Raw genomic sequence first — 25,424 nt, forward strand, 5'->3', positions numbered from 1 at the left:
CTGTAGGATCAAATAGAATAGCAAAAGTGGGAATATTAAATGCACATTATCACCTAAAGTCATAATTCTAACCCTTCATTTTTCATGTCACACCTGGAACTAACAAGTACAGCATGAACACTCTTACTGGTCAATGATATAATCCAGAAAGAACTACTAGTCTACTATTCAACAATTTCATTTTTCAATTTGCCATCCTATTAAAATCATCCGGTGGCAAACTATCTTAATTCCATGTATGAACTCAGCTCACAAACACAGAACATATGTAACTGAATAGACCCACTAAATTTTAAATCAAGAAATACTGCAAAGTTGACTTTACTCATAGAGTTATACATGAAAAGAACTCATTGAAGAATGCCTTACTTCAGCCTCGGCAGCAGTGGAATTGAAAAACTTAGCCTCTGTTTCTAAATCCAATAGACTGGCTTTTAAAGCCCCCATTTGAGATTCCAAAGTCTTTTCTCTCCTCTTCAAAATCTCCACTGTTTGCTTCGATGTTCTCTCTGCATAGTATGCATCTCCTAATAATACCTATAGCCATAAAAATCCCTAACAGAATTAGTATATAAGAGTAAACAACCCCTAAAAGACTAAATGAGAAGAGGTAAAGATGTTACCAAGAACTCATTTGTATGGATTAGTCGGCCTGGGAAAAATGCTGCACTCCCAAATGGAACCTGAGCAACAACCAGCTTTAAAAGGTGAAAATCCCAACTTTCAAGAGTTTTTTTTTTTTTTGGAACTAGAAATGTAACAACTATTCACCAAATAGAAATTACACGAGAATTTCTACACGTCTAAAGGTCAAATACTGGGGGTGGGGGGGGGGGGGGGATCCAATTAGCATAGGGGATGCTGATGACAAAAAATCAAAAAATCTTATGGAAATATTAGAGCAGTGGTCTTCGTTCGTGGTTACTACTACAACATTTTGCTAAAGTTAAACTTTGAAAAGCTGAAGGTAGGGGTATTTTGGCAAAAGAATGGAATTTTTTGTACCATGATTTCGTGGAGATTTCGTCGGGGAGTTGGCGACGAGCTCTTTAGGGCTGAGTTGTCGGCGACGAAGGTTTGGAGGCGATCGATTTCTCCGCGGCGGTCGGCGATGGCGGCTTTGATGCGCTCCGATGCCTTTGAGCTTCTCCGACGGGAATAGAGAGCCAAGGGGGGTGACCGTAGCCTTATCCGGACCGGAACCCACCATGATTCTCTCTCGCTCTCTAGAGACTAGGGTTTTGGGGAGGTTCTCGCTTTTTCCGAAGAAACAAAATTTGTTTTGAAAGGCTCCAGTGCTAATTGGTCTGTAAATTTGTGGGTTTTTCGGATTTTAGATATATGCACTCTTATTTTTAAATGAGCCCCTCACAATATTGAAATTGTTTTTTAGCCCCTTAATTCATACAACTTGCTTCAAATTAGCCTTCAAACTGCAGTGTGGGTTGGGGAAAACATTCCGTTAAACTTAACTCTCTGTTTTACACTATCTTGGACTCGGTTCCTGGTCTCCTCATTATCATTTATCACAAAAAAAAAAATCGTTTTTTGACTTGAATATGACTTGCGTGGTAAGAATTCAAGTCATCCTAATTGAATTTGGATTGACTTCAACTTTGGCTAGAAAATTATAATAATTGAATTCTAACTAAAAGAATATTAGGATTTGAACATTACAATTACTAGCTAGAAAATAATAGTTAAATTTTTCCTTCATTTTTTTTAAAATTCAGCTTCACTAGAAGTCACAATCATATGCTGATTAACTTATTCATGAACGTCAGTAGATTTTCTATGAGAAATCTAGCTGTCAACATTTTTTCTTGAGAAACTAGAAGTATATTTATATGTTTATGCCCCTGAAAGGTTTACTGGAAATTAAACCAACAGATGTTGAAAAGGGTTCAAAATCTTGTAAATAGCCATCACAACTGCTTGTTATCCATGGGCATTCCGTTTTATTACCCTCATTCTGTATTAAGTTGAGACTTAAATCAATACTTCAAATGTACATAAGTGTACAGGTTGCATAGGCTTAAAAAAATTGATTTTCCTTCTTTCACACATCCTGCTTTCCTTTGTTTTACCACTGCAATGTCATAACCAGAGGCTCAGTACGAAACTTCCATGAACTCTACAATTGTATCAATCATAAGTTATCATTCTGATCACATTTCCATTGAATGCTACCAGTAATCAGCGCAGGAACATTGCCCGTCCCTGAAATGATGAAACCTATGTGAATCCCTAATGACGATCTCTCGTCCCTCAAGCTTCGCAATCAGCTTGATCGCCGAATGGCAATCGCTGCACACGCGAAGATTCTTGATGATCAAGATCGACGATCCTGGAACTGTATTCAAAATTACGAAAGCCACAGCCAACTTCTCGCTATGAACTCTCAACACCGTCTCCTTCTCCTCTTCATCGACATCATGAAGCACAGACCCAGTGTCAGGAACATACCCAGCTTCTTGCATTCTAACCCTAAGCTTCTCCAAATAATCATATATCTCTTTATGTCTCGGATGCCTTCTATCGCCAATCATAAACAAATGACTCTTCCCCTTGAGCTCAACCAGACTATACCCAGGTTGTTTCACGATTCCTTTGTTCTTGATAACGACTCTCATTCTTTCAACATCTTTCCATCTTCCAGCATCAGCATAGATATTCGACAGCAAAACGTAATACCCACTGTTCTTCGGGTCTAATTCGAATAACTTGTTTGCAGCAATCTCTCCGAGCTCGACATTTTTGTATGTACGACACGCACTGAGGAGAGCACCCCAGACGACAAAATCAGGCATAATTCTCATTTCTTCAATCAGACTATAGGCTTCATCAAGACATCCCGCACGACCAAGGAGGTCCACAATACAACCATAGTGTTCGACCCCAGGGTCTATTTCATAATCCTGTTTCATTGATTTGAACCAGAATCGACCCTCGTTGACAAGTCCAGAGTGGCTACAGGCAGCAAGGACAGAGACGAAAGTAATGTGGTTTGGTTTAACTCCTGATTTCAACATTTCGGTGAAGACATCGAGGGCTTCTTTTCCTCGGCCATGCATGCCATAGCCTGCAACCATGGCAGACCATGATTTAATGTTCTTGACATTCATGCGATTGAAAGCTTTTCTTGCCATCTCGACTCTTCCACATTTGCAGTACATGTCGACCACTGATGTGCCAACATACACGTTTTCTTCGAGCCCCATTCTAATCACCTGTTGAAAACATCAAATGATGTTCATATGAAAAACATACACGTTCATTAAGAAGGATTTAATGAAGTCCAGATACAAGAAAAGGATGCCCTCCTAGTTTGACACAAGTCAGAATATAAACTACAAAATGAAAACAATTGTGGTTACAGTATGCGTACAAAATATCCATATGTAAAAACCAAATGATTATACACAGACTCAGTCTGAAAGACAAGCAAATATCCGAGCAGACCAGCAATGAAATTAGACATTTTTAGAGACTGGATTAATAATCATTTTGTTTTTCCAATGTATATGTTGTTTTAGAAACTAGATTTACGTATTTCCCTGTTGAGCTCTCCTTTAGATTGGGGGTAAAGTTAAAGGATTACAATTCACGGTTTCTATCAAGAACAGCTAAATTTTTAGTGCACCAGAAAGTATCTACCATTCGCAAATTGCGTTACAATTAAGTAGCCCCACATGTACTTACTATGATACAATCATAAAAATACTTTTCACTTATAAATTTATATCTTAATAACAATAATAATACTGGAGAAAAGATTATAATTGTGAACAAAACTAGGCTAATAATCACCTGATCATGTACGCACTTCCCAACCTGCAGCGCACCCGCATGCGCGCAAGCAAGCAGCACAGCCGACAACGTCACTGCATTATGCTTAGTCCCTCTCCCTCCCCTCATCGATTCGCGTATACACCATCCAGCCGCCTCCCGCGCCCAGCCCATTTCCTGCGCAGTAAACGCAACCATCGTGTTCCACTCACCACGTCCCTCTCCTCCATTCATCAGAACACCTTCCTACTCACCCCCACACCCCCTCCCTTGCGGCGGACGCATCCATTAAGTATTCCCACGGAAACCTCCCCCTCGAGCCGCCGCCTTCACCGCCAGGCCGCGTAGGGCCCCACCTAACCAGTTTTCCCCCTGGACCCTCGAGCTCGCCGGCTTAAGCAGAGACCATCGCCTGCCCGGGGGGAGTCCAGTTTCTCCGCCACCCGAGATCGGCAAACAGTTCTTTTAAAACATGAAAACGCGCTCATGTAAGCAGCGAGTTGCAATGTAGCCGTGAACAGAGAGAGGTGCTAGACGACGCCCGTTTCGGTTGGAGATCGTCGAAACACCTGCGGGCGTCGGCGACCGGCGAGCCACTTGGAGTATCATGTCGACGAGGGAGGGAGGCGACGAAGAGTACGGGTGGCCCGAGGCGGAGGGCGGAGGAGGCTGGAGCTGGCGCCGGAGGGAGTGAGGGGAGCGGCGCGGACTGAGGCGGGAGGAGGGTGCGAGCGTCGGGGGCGAGGGAAATGCGGCGGAAGAGGCAGAATGGCGAGAGGGCCTCCTGAGGTTTCCGGACGGCGAGCGTCGCGATGGCGCGAGTTCCATTGAGGAGATTGAGGGCTTGTCGACGACGCGCGGAGAATGGCGGCGAGAGCCGCTGGGGAGGCTCATTCATATTATAGTTAGATTTCTGCGTCTAGATCATAATGTTAGCTAAATTTTTTTATAATTATATAATCTGCGTTCATAATATACAAATTTGAATCCTGTACACTATCAGCACTGTTTTTAAACTGTTTTTACTTAATTTTTCTTTATTATTTAATTAATGTTAGCAGACGACCGCGATTCATTCAAAGTATGACACCAGTCATACTTCTCATAATTTCATTTGCTTGTACTTCTTGCTCTTCTAAATTCCAATCCATCTAATTAGTAATGATTTTTCGGCTACTTTTTTTATAAGGGCCTGTTTGGTACATTTCTGAAAAAATTGAGAAAACAGAAATATAGAAATGAAATGATTTCAAAACATTTCTAATTTGTTACCCCATTTTCTTTTATTTTGTTTGTTTAACAGTGAAATGAGGGGATTGAAATGTATGAAATTGCTTTCACATGTTTGTTTCACCACTTTGAAAACAAGAAATGAGCCCAACAATTAGATTTCCATTTCCTGTGTTTGTTATGCACAAACAACCCAGACTGATCAGCACATAACTGCCAAAGCCTTGGTGAGCTTACCGCTCCCAAACATCAACACACAAGACAGCTCTCAACGGCTAGTAGGCAACAACGGTCATCTTTTAAAAACCTCCAACAACGCCTGCTGGGTTCAAAACATGAGAACAGCTATATAGTGTGGAAGGGGGGGGAAGGGTGGGGGTTTACAGTTGCAAACAAAGCCAGAAGCTCCAGAAGAAGTCACACTTGTCTATCCTGGAGGCTGCTTCAAAAAAAATTCCGGATTGCCCTTGTTCCATGCCATTGCTTGGTCATGGCTGCTGCCCAAAGAGGTAAGAACAAATCTCCTGAGATGAAATGCTTATGCAATATACCAACACCTTTGAAGCAGTGCAAAATAGGTTCGAACAAGGGCAAATATTTTTGGGGATGTGCCAAATACCCAAATAGAGCATGCAAATTCTTCAGGTGGGCCGAAGAAGAACAGGAAATCAAAAAGAGTGAAACCAGTAAAGAGGAATCCACTATTCAATCGGTATCCGAATTAAAAGAGATGGAAACAATGTATTTGCGACGAGAATTGAAGCATGCAATGCAACAAGTTGATTATTTGAAAAAATGTATTCAAGTTTTAGGAATATTCAGTATTTTCTTTGTTCTTGTAAACATTGTAATCTGCACATTGAAATAGCATGTAACTGTCTTGTGTAAACATTCTGGTTACAAGTTATAATGCAATTCAACATTTTCGTTTGTCAAGAAACCAAGGCAATTCCAATACTTCATAGAAATGGAATTGTCTACTTTGTCATATATCCAACAAGTCTTGAACGTTGAATAATTGTGCTCAAGTAAACGTCAACTTCATCATATATTCATCACCATCTATCTATTGCATACAATGTTGGCTGCATTCCACAGTTTGGACTGTCTCGCCATATCATCGCATGCATTAAATTCTGGTTTAGAATATCAGAAACCATGATATTTCATCACTGCACAAATAGGGACTGTGCAAAACCAAAAATCCAAGATGAAAGGCCAAAGCTACATTGTTTAACCCACTGAAAGATTACAAAAAATCAGTAAAAACTATGGGTTTCCAGCAGCAGTGAGGCAAATGAGTACCACACAAGAACAAAACAGTCAACAAAGAGCACAATATATCATTTCAATTCTATATATCTGTTTTCCCAATTTTTTCAGAAATGTACCAAACAGGCCTGATCAAACCAGAAAATCCAAGAAGAGGCCAAAGCTTCATTGTTTAACCCACTGAAAGATTACAAAAAATCATGACAGAAACTGTGGGTTTCCAGCAGCAGTGAGGCAAATGAGTACCACACAAGAACAAAACAGTCAACAAAGAGCACAAGAAATCATTTCAATTCTATATATATGTTTTCCCAATTTTTTCAGAAATGTACCAAACAGGCCTGAGCAAACCAGAAAATCCAAGGAGAGGCCAAAGCTTCATTGTTTAACCCACTGAAAGATTACAAAAAATCAGCAAAAACTATGGGTTTCCAGCAGCAATGAGGCAAATGAGTAACACACAAGAACAAAGCAGTCAAAAAAGAGCACAAGAAATCATCACATGCTACGTTACCTGATCCCATCAATTTCAACAACATATTCTAAAACATTACCTAGAACGTTCAACTCTTGTTAATGACCTGCAGCTCTGGAAAAGATGGTGACAAAACTCACAAATAATCAGCACTGTGTACAAAAATAATCAGCTGATAAGGTGAGTCAAAAGCTGCTAATAATTTTCAAAAGCATGAGCTGATAAGGTGAGTCAAAATTGTCCAAATAATCAGCAGTGAGGTGTTAAGAGAGGATCAAGTTTTTTGGCTCAAATAGGACCCTACTTCATCATATATTCGTCATCAGCAAACGAGTGCATGACAAAGTTGGCTGCATGCCCGATAGTCTTTACTCTTAGCTCAAAAATTGGAGGTGGGCAACTGCCTTGCCAAATCATTGTTTGCAGTAATTGCTGGGTCAGAATATCAGAAACAAGCCCAACTCAACATTACGCATGTGTCAGCTGGTTGTTTACCACATTCGAAAACCAGCCATGAGTCACAATGGGTGAAGCCTCAATTCAAAAGACCACAGAACATCAATAGGCATAGAGAAACACAATAACGTATGGCAATGTGTCAAAAGAGGAACAATACTATGCCTTTGTAGGGCATGAATCTGCGGGCTGTTAATGATATTACAAACATACCAGATCTAGAAGTTTAAACAACATAATAGCTTCATGGTCTTTTCCCGTGCAAAATAAATATGGTAGTAGCTATCTACACACCGTTCCTGCAAAATATATAACCAATCAGCACGTACAACAACATGCAAGAGGAACAAGTATAAAAGCACCAGTGCTGAAACTACCTTCCCCCCCCCTTGCATCTTCATGAAATTGTCCAACAAAGCCCTTTGTCCATAGTCACTCTTACCTATAAAATGCCTCGCTTTGGTTTCATTTTCAAATGTCGTATCATAAAAGTGCTCAAGGACTTCTATAGGGTAAGAGTCTTTGTGTCTGAAGATGGATGTTGACAATTTCTCAGACCAGTGCTGATTAACAAGGTTGAGGGATGAGGAAAAGTGTTTAACTTCATCAACCATCTGTTGCATGATGTCACGACCAAGGTCTGTCTTCTTCGCACGACCTTTCACGGATGACATTTTTTTGGAAGGTCCTTGCTGGAGGCTTTCTCATTGTTGGTTTGTGATTGATTATCTTCATCTAAAAATTAATCGTGGGTTGGGACTTCTGAGGCACAGGCATGCTAACATTTTGTCCATAGTCATCGTCTCCAATGTTGATTGCATCGTTGCCCCCAAATTTCTCCATGGAGGCCTTGGCGAAGTTACCTCTTGCTTGATCATCCCCACAGATGACAGCTAGGTTCTCATAGTGTCTCAGCGGCTTATTTATGTAATCTTTAAGCCTACTCTTATTTTTATCCTGCATGTAATCAATATCCACTTTAGTATACATAAGTGGAATTATTTGTTATTTAAACAAACCATTTTGAAGATATACACGCTTCATTTACCTCATTCCATGTGTCAAAACTCTCGGGGTCCAACATGATTGTTTGTGTTTCATCATCCCAACCTGCACCACTGATGTTAAAACTCTCGGGATCCAACATGATTGTTTGTGTTTCATCATCCCAACCTGCACCACTGATGTTACGAGCAGCCTGCATGTCTTGAAACCAAGAACGTATTGTTTTCATATGGTTGACAACACTCTTGGTTGCAAATGATGTACCAAATTGCTTGTTTACTTCAGCGGCCGCCATTACAAATGCATGGTGCTTAAAGTTCTTATCTGGTTTAAGACCAGACCTTGCCAAATTGGCTAGAAAGGGTATGAGCACGTCATCGTGGGTAGGGTCCACCATCTGGTTGGGGACACATGGGAAGCCGCTTCAACAAGTGGGGATTTTCATTTCTTGTGGGCAACAGCCTTATGCTTTTTGGGTGAACTAGCTGAAGTGGCTACTACTTCATCCCTTTCCAACCTTTTATTGCTACCTGAATCAGAAGTAGTCCTGGTAATACTAGTTGGAGAATGAAAGTATCCAGTGGAATTGGAGCCTTGAAATGGTTGTGGCAAAGATGGGGCGTTACTGAGAATGTGCATGTAAGATGAAAGGGGGTGAGGCATAGGGAAGTAGTTACCATCGGTATGCGGGACATTTGGAAAAACAGAGGGTGATTGCACATAAGGGGAGGATGGCTGGAATATGGGATTGAAGGGGTGATTGAACCCACTGCTAGCCGGAAATGCAGGAGAGGGCTGTTGGCTAATAGCTGGTGGGGAGTGAGTGGTGGTCCTCACGTTGGCCAAATCATTCCCATCATTGTTTGGATTATCAGCCATTTCCTATAGTTCAGCAATTCATATGTTAGGCACAAAAATAAGAAAAAGATGATACTGTTAAATTGCTATGCTAATGCAATAGAGCAACAGGTGGGATGAGTCACAGGAAAGCAGCATACAAGCAGCCCTAAAAATTCCAATGATCGTACATGACATAAAAGAGGAATACAGAGTAGCCATCACATTAACGTATTACAGAATGTTTAGAGACCCAGTAAATAAGTCACACTTTTGGTAATAACCAACTCAGAATAATGTAGCAACGAGAACAAAGTACGATATATGTTACAATGTTCAAGATCATAATAAACTACTAGCAACTGAAGGGAATTGTAGCAAATCACACCGCAGACTCAGCCATGTCACCATTTCGGTATTTACAACAATAGTCAGTCCACATGTCCAGAGCGATTTGATCTCTGCGATATCTCCACTCATCCTTAGAGGCACCTTGTTCTCTGACTGTTTGGGACTGCGAGAAATCAATAACGCCACATCCTGCATTAATTGCCTCTTCAGTATCATCCTCACAAATGTCGATATCCTCATTCAACAAGTCATCGTTTGGGTCCACTGTTGCAATGTAGTTATGGAGAACCGTGCATGCCAAGACAATGTTCACTTGAGTCTTGAAGGGGTAGTGGGGTTTTGCCGTAAGAATCTTGAAACGATTCTTCAATATACCAAATGTAGCTTCAATCCTTGACCTCAAAGAGGAATGCCTAAGATTGAATAACTCCCTCCTATTTTGAGGTGTTCTCCCCGTAAATTCCTTGAGATGATAACGGACACCCCTATACGGGGATATAAAACTCGGCTGGGTTGTGTACCCCGCATCACACAAGTAGTATTTACCTACATAATACAAAGTATTTTAATGAGAGATGACATAGAAAAATATTAGTGCGGATTGTTTGTTAGTTACCATTTACTTATGATGGATGAGATTGTTACCAGTGTACACCCGTAATCCATAAGGTTGTGGTCTAGATAAAGCATCTTAAAGGATTCTATAATCGTTAGCCGACCCCTCCCACCCAGCTAAAACGTAGGTAAACATTTTGTTTGGTGTGCAAGCGGCAAGAATATTTTGTGTGACACCTTTGCGCCCTCTGAAACGCGGGACAAGTGAGGCAGGTAGCATAGCGTCCACATGTGTCCCATCTATCATACCTATGCAATCCTATATAGTTCCAATTGCTATGTTAATAAGATGATTGCGTAGTTAAGAGATTTAGTTACGCTAATAGGTAGAGTAGTTGTTATACCTTGAAAAAGGGATAGAAAGATGTATTGGTTTGGATTTCCTGAGGCACTTCATTTGGTGCTTGTTTCATATATCGGCCTTGTATGCATGAAATTGCTTGCAATACTCTGTTAAAGTATAAACTAACTGTCTCCCCTGATCGTATAAATTGCGTTCTCATCATACGATTTTTGGATTTATGCCCCAATATATTCAACGTTATAGCTAGCTGCTCCTCTATAGTAATAAATCTTGTGTCCTTTAGGAGATGACTTGTCCTCATTATCTTTGCTAGTTTAATAAAAGCACCCGATCGTATTCTTACAAAGTTTTGACAGGTATCACTAAACCCGTGATGGATACGACTCATCAACTCTGCCCTAGTCTTTTTATGCCTTAGTCTCTCTGCACTTCGGCCAGATCGTATCGATCTGCGGCGAGACTTCATTCTGGCCAAAAAAGTGACAACTAGAACAATGATAGAAAATGCAGCCCCGGCACACATTCTTATAACACTCTCTTCATCAACATAATCACCATCCATCTATAAATTAGTGCTAAGAAATTAGAATTATACAAACAAACCAAAAAGAAGCGTAATAAACACGTTTTAAAAATTCTATAGGACTGCTTTGGACTTGATAATACTCATTTCTCAAACTTTCAATTACAGTAGATATGGAAATAGGTTGCTTAACAAGGCTAAACTATGCATGCATGCTAATTACTGGGGTTAAGAGCAGAAATAGACAAGTGATAATGGGTGTCAAAACATCACAAATGGAGCCATCAGTTCGACCAAAAGAGAGGATCAAGTTTTACGCACAAATGAGAACCTACAGCTTTTGAGGATCAATGCATTTTAGGATATTGCAATGAAATGAAGATCTACTACAAAGTTAAACCTCCAAATTACAGAAAATGAAGACCTTCTTTCGAAGTGGCCAACCCAAAAAAGTGAAGGTTATACCCATAATTAAAAAATAATCTAACAACCAAAAATACGAGGCATGCAACTGCTTTTGAACCTCTGTTGCTAAGATCGACTAATGAAAACCAACTATCAGCGTCGAAACCCAAATATTGTTTTCAAAAACCAACTATCAGCGTCGAAACCCAAAATTAACAGTCAAAAGCCAAATATTAGCGTCTGAACCAAAGCAATTCAAGATCTTACAGCTGCATGTTCTAAATCATTCAACCAGACTGCTTTTGCTGCAAAGGAAAAGAACGAGAAAGAGAGATCGAACCTCGTTGCTTTTTGGGTGAGCGAAACCCCAAGTATTTGCAATAATCACGGATCAGCTCAAGAGGGACTTTCCCCTTCTGCTAGATCTCCCTACACAGAACAAGGACAAGAGGAAACTACCTCTTCTGCTAGATCTAGAGCAGCTGCCCAGCAACGGGGGATGAAGCTAAGAAATCGCCATCTTCAGATCCAAAGTTGTAGCAAAATAAATTGCGAAACAAGGAGCAGAGCTATGGCGAAGAGTCGAAGAAGAGGAACAGTCAATGGCGGTGAAGCTAACCACAAAAGAAGGAAAAAGAGGAAACCCTCTTCAGCAGATCGTCGCTTCGATCCGGCTGCCGACCATTTAAAAAATCGCCGAAGTGACATTTCCATCTGTTTTCAGCTCATTTTGGGCTGAAAACACATTTCGTGAAAAAAATGACGTGGACACTCATTTCACAGCCCTATTTCTCAAAAAGTGTTGGCAATCCAAACAGATGAAATGGAAAATAGTGGAAACCAAAATCTGAGGTGGCACCCACTTTAGATTTCATTTCCTTGTTTTCTCTGTTTTTTTGGCCAAACAAACAGGCCCTAAACGGAAAGGATCCAAAGCCATACGAATATACTGACTGTGGCCGTACGAACTTTTCCAAACACCAACGTACAAGTAGACGTAGTTGTAGCTAGTCTACATATCGAACCCATTTATTATTGAAACAATTCATCATAACAAAATAGTTACATATTAAATTATTTATAAAATCATAATATTACTACAATGTTGAACGGCAAACAGCTACACATTCACATATATCAATCACCCTCTTATATATCTGAAATGTACGACTCCGTAAACAAATTCAAGATTACACATCACCCGTTCAATTGATCAGCCAAGCTGCAGCAGACCCGGACGCACTTGCAGCCAAAACCAACTCCTCCTCCCTCCTCAACGTCGGCCTAATCGCCTCCCTCATGTCCAACTCCTCCCCATCCACAACTTCCCAATCGAAACAGTGAACCAAGTGAGCCAACGCAATCTCCACCGTCGCCAACCCGAACCCGATCGCAGGGCACATCCTTCTCCCCGCGCCAAACGGCAAGAACTCGAAGCTCCCCCCTCCAAAATCAACTGAACTCTCCTCGAACCTCTCCGGCCTAAAGCTCTCCGCGTCGTCCCCCCAGATTCCTTTGTCCCTCCCCATCGCCCACACGTTGACAGCGACCCTGGTCCCTTCGGTGATGTGGAAGCCGTCGATGTCGCAGGGCTCGCGGCGACCGGAGGGTGGAGCCGCAGGGTCTCCTTGATCACTAGTTTTAGGTAGTGGAGGTTGAGGAGGTCTTTTTCTTGTATTTTGTGTTTGCTGTTTAGGACTTGATCGAGCTCTTGTTTGCATTTTTGCATGGTGTCGGGATTCTTGCATAGCTCTGACATTGCCCATTCCAGGAGGGATGACGTTGTGTCTGTTCCTGCGAAGAACATGTCCTGCGTATGAATTGGCCGAAGGTAATTAAGTGAGTTTTGTGATCTCAAACGTTGATTATTTAGTAGGCGGTTATGATACAATTTAAATCTAACACTTACCATACCCTCGTGTATTACACTCATTCCTAATTTGCACTAAAAGAAAAAATCATAACCATCAACTAGATAATCAATGGCTATGATTATGTAGTGGTCCCTCCACTATTTTTTTTGTAGTGGAGAGGATCCGAATCCATATTGTTGGATTTGGATCCTCTCTACTACAAAAAAGTAGTGGAGAAACCATTACTTTTAATCTCAAACGTTGATTATTTAGTAGGCGGTTATGATACAATTTAAATCTAACACTTACCATACCCTCGTGTATTACACTCATTCCTAATTTGCACTAAAAAAAAAATCATAACCATCAACTAGATAATCAATGGTTGTGATTATGTAGTGGTCCCTCTACTATTTTTTTTGTAGTGGAGAGGATCCGAATCCATATATTGTTTTGATGTTGAATATTACATTGTTGAAATATAGAAACATATTTTTCACTGATAAAAAATATTCCCCTGCGTGATTTTAGCCACTAGCTAGTGAGAATTATGATTAACACTCCGGGGGTTTCCTAATATAATATAATAAAATCTTTTCAGTTAAAGATTAAGATGCATAATTATATATATGTCTTTAAATATAATAATAACGCAAAATATATGCTCAACCTGCATTTTTTAACTTAACATGGGATTTATTTACAAGGCTACAATATAAATATGACTACTTAAAGCGAGCAATAGTATATACTTAATATTGTCAACGTCGACTTTTATTAGTGATCTTTAATCATCTAAGTTTTTATTTTTCCATCCAAATGAAGTCGACCGCTAAGTAGGCTCCATGAATATATGACAAAGTTTTGCAGTACTATACAATTAAATGTCAAATTATAGACGAGGAAGGAGAGATTGTTACCAAGGACCAAATGTATTAATTGGATCTACCAAACCCTATTTGGCTGTCTAACATTATAAGGAAAATATATATATATGCTATGTTAACGTATATTTGGGATTGCCCATTGATTTCCCATTGATTATGCAATATATTTGGGATTGCCCATTGATTCCCCATTGATTGTGCAATATATTTGGGATTGCCCATTGATTCCCCATTGATTTTCTTCCTTTTTATTTCTTTCCTTTATAGCTGGTTGATGTATGTATATATAGACATGTAATCTCATTGTAATACAACAAGAAAGGGAAGATATTTTCAATATATCTAACATGGTATCAGAGCTCTGCTCTTAAATCAGATCACCAACCTCTATCTTCTCTCTCTCCTCTCGTGCCCTCTTCGCGTCGCCGGCGAACCGCCGCCCGACCGCCGAGACCTCCGTTCGACCACCACCGAGCTCGAACCCGATCCCGCCTCTGAGACAGGGCTTCGCCGCTCAACCGGTCGCCAGCGAACTTTTCCGTCCAGATCCGCGCCTTCCGTCGCCTCCTCCGGTCAGATCCTCGCTTCCCGTCGCCCAGAACCGATCAGATCTGCTCTCCTTCTCAACTGTCATACATAAAAGTGTGACTTTTGTGGGTTTTAGTTCTCTTATGTTTGGTTCTTCTTTGGGGTTTGTTGATATGGAGAAATCTGAAATCTTTCGTCCTATTACTGTTATTTTGGATGGCTCTAATTATACTCTATGGTCTCAACGAATGAAAAGCTTCTTAATTGGACGCAAGCTTTGGCGCATTATTACTCGCGATGTTATTGAACCAGTCCGAGATGTTGATGAAAACAATACCAAGTATGCAGAACGTCTTGAAGATTGGGATAGCAAAAATCATCAGATAATTACCTGGTTATGTAACACCTCTATTTCAGCCATTCATATCCAGTTTGCTGATTTTGATACTGCAAAAGAAATTTGGGATTTCTTGTCCAATCGGTACAAAACTACAGGTCTTGCACACTATTATCAACTGCTCACAACTCTTGCCAGTCTTAAACAAGACTCCGGACAATCTGTTAATGACTTCCTTGCTGTCATTCAGCCTATATGGAATCACTTAGCACAAGCTAATATCAGTGATGATCATCTTCGCCTTATTCAGGTTCTCATGGCTCTACGTCCTGAATATGAATCTGTTCGTGCTGCTCTGTTGCATCGTGATCCTTTACCCTCTTTGGATGCTGCTGTTAAAGAAATCTTATTTGAGGAAACACGTCTTGGTTTGATCAAATCTCCCTCACCGGAAGTTGCTCTTGCTATCACTCGGCCACGTTCTGCATCTGGCTCATTTTTGTGCAAGAATTGTAGAAATACTGGACATACATTTGCAAATTGCCCTACTATTGAGTGCAGATACTGTCACAAACATGGTCATATTTTGGAAAATTGTCCAACCCGTCCACCTCGTCCTCAAGGCACTTCAACAAAATCTAAGTTTTTCTCTAAGGCTAGTTCTTCTGCTGCTGCTGTTACTGCTCCTTCTGATGAGTCCCCTTCCTCTGTTCTTAATGTTAGCGATCTCGAAGCTCTTCTCAGACAGGTGATATCCTCCAATCCTTCATCTTCCACTGCATTAGCTGTCACTGCAGGTGATTCTTGGTTTCTTGACTCTGCTTGTTGCAATCATATGACTTCTCAAATGTCTCTCTTATCTAATAAAACTTCTAGCAAATTTCTGCCACCCATTCAAACTGCTGATGGTAATTGTATGTCTATTACCCATATTGGAACAGCAGCTACCTCTAATCTAAACCTTCCTGATACTTATTGTGTCCCTAAATTATCCCTAAACTTAGCCTCGGTTGGTCAATTATGTGATCTTGGTCTAACTGTTCTTTTCTCTCCCCATGGTTGTCAGGTTCAGGATCTTCAAACGGGACAGATAATTGGCACGGGGCGCAAGGTGGGACGATTATTTGAGCTCACATCTCTTAAAGTTTCTGCTCCCAGATCGATTTCTGCTTCCACCACCATTCCATTAATATACCAGTGGCATCTTCGTCTTGGTCATGCATCCGCTAGTAAACTTCGTCCTTTAGTTTCTAGTGGAACTTTAGGTCTTTCCAAATTTGAGTCTTTTGATTGTTTACATTGTCAACTCGCAAAACAGCCTGCCTTATCTTTTAATCATAGTAACTCTAAATGTGATACTCCTTTTGGCTTGATTCATTCTGATATTTGGGGTCCTGCTCCTACTCCTACTGTGAATGGTTACAAATACTTTGTTTTATTCATTGATGATTATTCTAGATTTACATGGATATATTTTCTTAAGCATAGATCTGAATTATCTCAAATTTATATTGATTTTGCTACCATGATTACAACTCAATTTTCTTGCTGTATCAAAATTTTTCGTACTGATAATGCCATGGAATATCAAGATTCTACTCTTCTTCAGTTTCTCAAACAGCAGGGAACTATTGTTCAAAGATCATGTCCTTATACCTCCCAACAAAATGGTCGTGCAGAACGTAAACATCGTCATATCTTAGATTCTGTTCGTGCTCAACTTCTTTCAGCATCCTGTCCTGAAAAATTTTGGGGTGAGGCTGCACTTACCTCTGTTTACACCATTAATCGTCTTCCTACTCCGGTCCTTCAGAATCTGTCTCCTTTTGAACGATTATATGGTAAACCACCTGATTACTCAAATCTTAGAGTTTTTGGTTGTGCTTGTTTTGTTCTTCTTAACCCCCATGAACATACCAAACTTGAACCGCGGGCTCGTCTTTGTTGTTTTCTTGGATATGGACAAGAACACAAAGGATATCGGTGTTGGGATCCTATGTCTGGTCGGTTACGAATTTCTCGTCATGTCACTTTTTGGGAGCATACCATGTTCTCCACTCTGTCTAAATTTCATAGTTCTTTTTCCGCCTCTCAACCATTCTTCACTGACCCTTCCATTGAGTTATTCCCTTCCTCTGATACAGAATCTTTAGTTGAGCTTGATAATTCTCCTTCCACCTCTGCACCCACATCTACAGCATCTGTCTCCACTGATGATCCTGAACCTCCTCTTCGTCGCTCTAATCGGATAAGAGAATCTCCTCATCATCTTCAAGATTATCATTGTTTTTCTGCTATTGTTTCTTTACAAGAACCACATTCTTACCGTGAGGCTAGTACTGATCCTCTCTGGCAGCAAGCAATGTCTGAGGAACTTCATGCCTTAGAGAAAACACATACTTGGGATTTAGTGGATCTTCCTTCAGGCAAAACTCCTATCGGATGTAAGTGGGTTTACAAGATTAAAACTCGGTCTGATGGTTCTGTCGAGCGTTATAAAGCTCGTTTAGTTGCTAAAGGCTATACTCAGGAATATGGCATTGATTATGAAGAAACATTTGCTCCTGTTGCTCGTTTAACCTCTGTTCGTAGTCTTTTAGCTGTTGCTGCAGTAAAACATTGGCCCCTTCTTCAGATGGATGTTAAAAATGCTTTTCTCAACGGCGATTTGGAAGAGGAAGTTTACATGCATCCTCCTCCTGGTTATTCTCATCCTCCACAAAAAGTTTGTCTTCTTCGGAGAGCTTTATATGGTCTTAAGCAAGCTCCGAGAGCATGGTTTGCAAAATTCAGTTCCACTATTGCACGTTTTGGTTTTGCTTCTAGCCCTCATGATTCGGCCTTATTTATCCGTCGTACTGAGAAGGGTATTGTTCTGTTGTTACTTTATGTGGATGATATGATCATTACAGGTGATGATTCTGTGGCCATCTCTGACTTACAAAACTACCTCAGTCAACAGTTTGAGATGAAAAATTTGGGACCACTCAGTTATTTTCTCGGGCTTGAAGTCTCTTCTTCTTCAGATGGCTACTATTTGTCCCAAGCCAAATATGCTTCTGATTTGCTTTCCAGATCTGGTCTCACTGATTCAAATATTGCCTCAACACCATTGGATACCAATGTTAAGCTAACACCATTTGATGGCACACCTCTTCCTGATCCTACTTTATATAGACAGCTTGTTGGTAGTCTTGTTTATCTGACCGTGACTCGTCCTGATATCGCCTATGCTGTGCATGTTGTCAGTCAGTTCATGGCTGCTCCTCGGTCTATTCACTTTACTGCTGTTCTTCGTATTCTAAGATATGTCAAAGGCACTCTTCTTCATGGACTTCATTTTTCTGCTCATTCGTCCTTAATTTTAACTGGCTATTCTGATGCTGATTGGGCTGGTGATCCTACTGATCGTCGCTCCACAACTGGTTACTGCTTCTTCTTGGGTGACTCGCTCATTTCATGGAGAAGTAAAAAGCAAACTGTCACATCTCGATCAAGTACTGAATCTGAATATCGGGCCCTAGCTGATACTACTTCTGAATTACTTTGGCTCCGTTGGTTACTTGAGGATATGGGAGTTCCACAATCCTCTGCTACCATTCTCCATTGTGACAATCGAAGTGCAATTCAAATTGCTCATAATGATGTTTTCCACGAACGCACCAAACACATTGAGAATGATTGTCATTTTGTTCGTCAACATCTTCAGCGTGGCACCTTGCAACTTCTTCCTATATCCTCAATAGATCAGCCTGCAGACATTTTCACTAAAGCTCATCTTCCTGGCCGATTCTGTCATTTACTTAACAAACTCAAGCTGGCCTCCACTAGCCCATCTTGAGTTTGAGGGGGGGTGTTAACGTATATTTGGGATTGCCCATTGATTTCCCATTGATTATGCAATATATTTGGGATTGCCCATTGATTCCCCATTGATTGTGCAATATATTTGGGATTGCCCATTGATTTCCCATTGATTTTCTTCCTTTTTATTTCTTTCCTTTATAGCTGGTTGATGTATGTATATATAGACATGTAATCTCATTGTAATACAACAAGAAAGGGAAGATATTTTCAATATATCTAACATGCTATTTTAATTCTATAGAAAATTATATTTAAACTTGAATAATACATAGAATCGAGAGGTAAGTTCTCTAATTAATAATTAATTAATACTAATTATAGATATGGATAAGTTATAATTGATGGGATCTAGGTCCTCTCCTATTAGAAAGTGAGAGAGAGTCTAATTACCATAATCCTTATCATCCACTTCAATTTAAGTGGATTATATTCAGCCACCTAAGATGTTCAAAATCACAATAGTGACTTTCAGAGTAGTGGTCAAGCCAATAGTTCAAGATAATAATAATAATAATAATAAATCTTACATGACTAAATATTATCTGTTTAATGAATGTTAAAGGTAGGGATGATTGGATCCTCTTTGCACTAAAATGCATTTTGATTCTTTGGTCAATCTTCATACTATGATATGATGGCATAATTCTAAGCAATTTGTATTAGGTTCTTAATTTCCTTTTACATGGCTGTATCACCTAATTAATACACTAAACTGAGTGCTATGTCTGTTTTTTATCCTCCTCCTCCTCCTCCTCCTCCTCTCTCTTGCTCTCTCTCATCTATATATTTGTAAGCTTAGAAAAGTTGAAAAGCCAATTAACTAATATTGTCTAAAGCATTAATATATCATTTTCAACCTAATTAAATATTCTACTTGCCACGCTAGCTAGCTAGAAAAGTGGTAGCTTAAAATGGGGAAAATTTGCAAAATAGATCATTTTTATGAAATATATAGCGAAATAGACCACTTTGAAAAATAATTAGTAAAATAGATCTCTTTTGAAAAAAAGAGGTCGATTTTGAAAAACAAGGCTCAGAAAACATACGGGACTACTAGTCCCGTATGTTTAGAGCCAACTAATTACGGATTAGTGACTCAGAAAACATACGGGACTAGTAGTCTCGTATGTTTTCTGAGTAGAAAATTTTACTAATCCGTGATTAAAACATACGGGACTACTAGTCCGTATGTTTTCTAAGCTGTTTTGCAAAATAGACCTCTTTTTGGCCTGTTGGCCAAAAAGAGGTTTATTTTGCTAATTATTTAGAGCTGTTTTGCAAAATAGACCTCTTTTTGGCCTGTTGGCCAAAAAGAGGTTTATTTTGCTAATTATTTAGCAAAACGGTCTATTTTGCTAAATAATTAGCAAAAACGGTCTATTTTACAATTTTTCCCATTAAAATGTGCAAATATTTCATACTTATGTCAAGAAACAGTTAATTCCTTTATACGAAATAGGGTAAACTAATTTACTCACAATAATTGTAGCTTTGATGTTATCCATGGTGATAGGCACTTCAAGCTCCCCACTCTCACTAACCCTGAGCAAAACATCAACCAAATCCTCATCCTTACTCTCTCCTCCTCCCTCCTTTAACCCCATCATCTTCTTCTTCTTCTTCTTCTCTTGATGCTCTCTTATCACCCTATCCAACATCCCATCCATTTGCCCACGAACCCTCTCTATCAATCTAACTGTCGGAACGCTAATCAAATCCACAACCTTAGAAGTAGGAAATATGTCGACCATCCTAAAACTCGAAGCGAACACAATCAACTCCTCCGCGGTCTTCAGGAACATCTCCGCGTCTTCACGAGCCATACTAAACACAGCTCTACATATAACCCTGTTCGCCATCGCCGCCACCATCTTAGTCACGTTCACCGGCGAACTTTTCCTCGTCGAAATATCTTTGACTAAATTTGCGCTCTCTTGTTCCATGAGCGAGTAGAACGACCGAACGCGGTTGCTTGATAACAGATGGAGGACGCAGATCTTCCGAAGCTGGCGCCAGTAGGCGCCGTAAGGGGCGAAAGTGAGGTTGGTGGTTTTATAACCTGCGATTTTTGTGGTTAGTAGTTCGGGGCGAGAGGCGAAGTTGATGTCGTTGGTTTTGGTGACGGATTTGGCGAGGTCGGGGGAGGAGACGACGACGAAGTCGACCTGTCCGAGCTTGAGGTGCATGATGGGGCCGTGCTTTGTGGCGAGATCGCGGAGAGTTCGGTGAGGGGGTTTGTAGGCGAGGAGGTGGGCGTTTCCTATGATGGGGAGGTTCCATGGGCCTGGGGGGAGTTTTTTCTTCTCCTTGTTGTGGTTGCTCGTGAGGATGTATAGGATGAGGATTGAGAGGAAGGTGAAGAGAAGAGGGAAGGATGGGAAGTGGAGTTCCATGGTTTTTGTGAAATGGTGGTGGTTGTCTCTCGATCTGTTTAATTATAGGAGCTGGCCGGGGAGGGGAAGGACGTTGTATTTTTCTAGTTGTACGGAAGTGGGAGGAGGTGACAAATCCATATATACTAGTAATTAAAATTTAATCCACAAAAACCAAGTCAATTCTAGTAGAGGTTTTCGTCAAGAAAACACGAAAGAATGGATCAGATTTATCTTAACCAATTTAAAAGCTCTTAATTTTTGAATCACGCATCAATCGTAATGAGCACCTTAACAAATCGTCAGTGTAAGTGGAATGTTCTCTTCCTACTACCCCTGTAGAACCGACGAGAAATTTTGGATCAGAACAGGTTTGGAGGCGCATGAGTCGTTTTGGGTGCTGTGCGGTCGACCGCGAACGTGCACAAAGCAGAGTAGAAGTCTGGATTTGGCGCGGTCGACCGCGAGACCCTGTAGGCGAATTTGGTCTCTGTCGCTAGATCGCGGTCAACCGCGAGCTTTGGGCGGTCGACCGCCAATCGGGTCAGTGCATGTTTTGTGTTTCCTGTTCTTATTGGGTTTGGTGTTTGCTATAAATACAAACATACGAATTAAGGTTTCTTTAGCTTTGTTTGGAGATTGGTTTGGGGATATTTGGAGCACAGAAAAATGAGAGTTTTTCTGAGCAATTGTTTGAGAGTTTATTTGGAGAGATTAAGGTACCGTTTGGCAAAGGGTTAAGTGAGGGGTTAAGGAGACTTAACCTCTTCTTAACCTGCCAAACACAACAAATCTATATAAGGGTTAAAGTGAGTTAACCCTCAATAATTTGTCAAACATAAAAAATATAGAATGGTTAAGTTAACCCCTCTAGAGGGGTTAAAATGAGTTAACCCCTCAAAATGAAGGGTTTACTAATACTCCTATTTAGATGGAATAAGAGTTAACCCTTCTAATTATAAAGAAAATAGTCAAAATCATTGTTATTTTCAAACACTAAAATTGATCCTAAGGGCTAAAATAAAACTTATTTAACGGGTTAATAATTTAGTCATTCGGATTATCAAATGGGCTAAGTACATTAATCATTCTCTTTATAACCCCTCTTCCTTAACCCTTTGCCAAACGGGGCCTAAGAGATTTAAGGTGAGATTAGTTGCTTGGTTTGAGCGTTTTGTAATCTCAGTTTGTACTCTTCTTCTCTATTAGTGAAAACTCAATCCCCTTCTTGCCCCGTGGACGTAGGTAATTTGTCGAACCACGTAAAATTATTGTGTTTGGATTTGTGCCATTGTTTTGATTTATTTGGCCTTTATCTCGGCGTTTGTTTTGGTTTGGTTCTCGAAGCACGCACGTTTGGTTGTCCCGCTTCCGCTCCACGCACACCACCCCCAAGAGAGAAGTTGGTAATTAATTTGACTAGTTTAGCTGTTTAATTCAACTTTATCTTCTGCCCCCCTATCCATGACGCATGTTTTAAATTTATAGAGATTGTGGTAAAAGTTTGATGTTATTATGGTATCACTCTCTTTTGGAGTTTGAAAATAGGCACTTTGCTCATTAGTCCCTAACAATTAACAAATCGAGCTAGCTTATTTGGATTTATTTTAAAAACAAAAAATGTTTCCATGCATTGCCAAACAAAAGAAACAATTTCATGAGTGAAGATCACTTTTCATATGCTTCTTTTATAACTCGTAAATCCCTTCAAATCGCTGGATTAATAGATTCTCATTTGGCATATTTAATGAGACGAACAAGAGTTGGGGGATAATATATTAATATTGGTCTTGTTAAAAGCGACTGGTTTCGGTTTCTTTGGTGCCAACGGTGGAATCATAAGACGGCAGTATATAAGTATATATGTATGGCTTTTAAGAATTTGCACCGTAGATTGCCAAGCTGCCATGTTTCTATGCTAGAAAACAAACTTTCACCGTCTCATAGTTCCTAAAATTGAGTTTCTTTGGAATTTTGCAAAATAAGTAATCCAAGACGAGAAGATCAGACACAATAATATCTATTAATCTATGAGAGAGATAATTGAGATTTTCATTTGATCACCAAGAGAATAAAAGCCGGCTATGGATTTATCACACCTCATCGTTCTAATGTCTAATTAATCCTTTCAACAAAGCCAAAGAAGTTATGGCGTCACTTGTCATGCGCGAGAAGACGACATTTTTTTATTTACTAGTTGAGATGCACGTGCAATGCACGTGGTTGAATATCATGATTATTTAAATTGATAATATTATAAAAATAAAAAAATAAAGTTTTTTGTGGGATTGATCATCAACTCAATAATCTTTCTCTCAAATAAAATATTGTTATTGTTTCCTTCAACCCAGACTTTGGCTACTATTTGTGAGTTATAAACATATTAATTTAGTACAACATCTCTATTTATTAGTATTTTGAAGTCTTCAAAAGAAGAGTGATCATTTAATTCGCAAAAGAATTTTGCATATGAATATACTTATAATATGTCCATTAAACTTTTAGTTGTGGTTTGACTCATATTCATGTTAACTTTTAGTTGACGTTTCGCTCATAATTATATTATCTAATATTCTCATTCAATTTTATAGAATATTCTTGGTATCATAAAAGTAAAACTGAAAGTATGAAGAATTATTTTTTTACAAAATTAGAACAAGAAAATGATGATATATTTCGCCATGTGCTCTAAATATAAATTTTTTTCTTTGATGCAAGGTCCCTATCAAATTTTATCCCAAATGATGTGAATAAAAAATGCTATTATAATTCACTTGCTTATAACGATTGTATTGTATATAGGATACATAACTCATCTAGAATAACCATATCTTCTAAGTGGATTTTGCTGTTGTGAGAGCAACATGTTAGAGGTTCGTATTCAAACTTTTTGGCTCTATAAAAGACACAAGAATTTAGAGTGCATAGCTTATATATCGTAAAGAGTATATTAATTTATGAAGAATTTTTTTTGATAATGATATTATTATAATAATATTACTATTCAATATTAAATCACTTTTATTATATAAGATTATATGACCATTTTTGATAAATTATAAAGTATATATATGAAAAGCTTGATGCTTATAGCTAGTAGTTGGGCTCCACAAAATATGTTAATTTTACATTGTAGTTTGTTATTTATAATACTGTTGGCAATGTCATTATCTTTCCTCTTTACCTCATTATTCACATTTTTCTTATGTAAGTTCTCTTTTGCTAATCATTCAATTGACTATATTTAATTTTTATAATATCATATGTTAGAATATTTTCTTCTATTTAAAAAGTATTAACATGTTTTTCTTAAAAAATATATACACACAGTAACAATAGTATATACTTCAGTGCAATTCAAACATTAGCTTGAAGCTATTTAGAGTGAGGTCTTTTCTATGCCAGAATGGTAATATAATGATTACACAGTCTAAAAGTCATAAAAGAAATTTTTACAAAAGAAAAGTAATTTAATATGTCAAATTAGGAAGTAATTTATAAAATATACATAGGTAGTGTAAATAGCTATAGAAAGTAAGATATATATCTTCATTAAAATTTTATAGTGAGTTGTTAGACCCTAGAGGGGGGGGTGATTAGGGTCTTATGCTAATCTAATCCGATTAAATACCAATTAAAAACTAATTAACAAGTTATCCTAGCAAGTATGAAATATAACAAGATATGTGATCTAGGATGAGCAATATGAACAACAAGATATATCCTAAATGATAGAAATATATGCAAGGATATATAAACAACACAAGGGTAAATAATCTAAATAGGATAGTGGATGAAATGAATGAGCAATGCACAATTGGCGATATAAGATGAATGCAAAAAGAAATACGCCAAAGACAAACTCAAACAAACAATATGATCACGGAGTTCGGACCTTCATGAGCAATGCACAATTGGCGATATAAGATGAATGCAAAAAGAAATACGCCAAAGACAAACTCAAACAAGCAATATGATCACGGAGTTCAGACCTTCCGTCCTACGTCTACGCTCCCCACTCCCGGGGAGAAATCCACTATCAACCGGGTTTTCTACCTTCACCCGAACAACGTTTACACCTCACACTCGGTTTTCTAGCTAACCGAAAACTTTACAATCAACACACTATCGTAATCCCACTCTACACTCACTAAGTGTTGGACCTAGACGTGTCTCACTCAAGTGCTCGGTTACAACCTCTCCCTAGGCTCGTCAACCGACGCCACTCCTCTTGGGACGATCCCCGACTCTCACCACACACTCCTCACTCGGTGTACAAGTGTATTACAAAGTGAATCTCACAATAAGCACAATATAA

General features: G+C 39.3%; 2 protein-coding genes and 1 pseudogene across 10 annotated transcripts in view; all 3 read right to left on the minus strand.

Annotated features, from left to right (window-relative positions):
- Positions 1-1,302, minus strand: part of LOC109837362 (RNA polymerase II subunit 5-mediating protein homolog) — a 14,600-nt gene extending 13,298 nt beyond the window's left edge. For all 9 annotated transcript variants that reach the window (XR_002246245.1, XM_020405581.1, XM_020405577.1 and 6 more), the window contains exons 1-3: positions 1,006-1,302; positions 624-683; positions 370-537 (exon numbers count right to left, since the gene is read on the minus strand). Coding sequence is in view for 8 of the 9 variants with exons in the window: in XM_020405581.1 (XP_020261170.1) it covers positions 370-537; positions 624-683; positions 1,006-1,008 (231 nt within the window). In the remaining variant the exon portion in view is untranslated. The remainder of the gene's footprint in view (positions 1-369; positions 538-623; positions 684-1,005) is intronic.
- LOC109838618 lies at positions 1,952-7,896 on the minus strand (annotated as a pseudogene).
- On the minus strand, positions 9,447-21,031 carry LOC109838619 (cytochrome P450 CYP71D312-like). The gene is given in 4 exon segments (XM_020407048.1): positions 9,447-9,961; positions 12,506-12,862; positions 12,865-13,072; positions 20,213-21,031. Coding segments are annotated over 4 exon segments (1,788 nt in total). The 5' UTR covers positions 20,921-21,031.

The sequence above is a fragment of the Asparagus officinalis genome, chromosome 4, assembly GCF_001876935.1.
Source record: "Asparagus officinalis chromosome 4, Aspof.V1, whole genome shotgun sequence".
Taxonomy (NCBI): Eukaryota; Viridiplantae; Streptophyta; class Magnoliopsida; order Asparagales; family Asparagaceae; genus Asparagus; species Asparagus officinalis.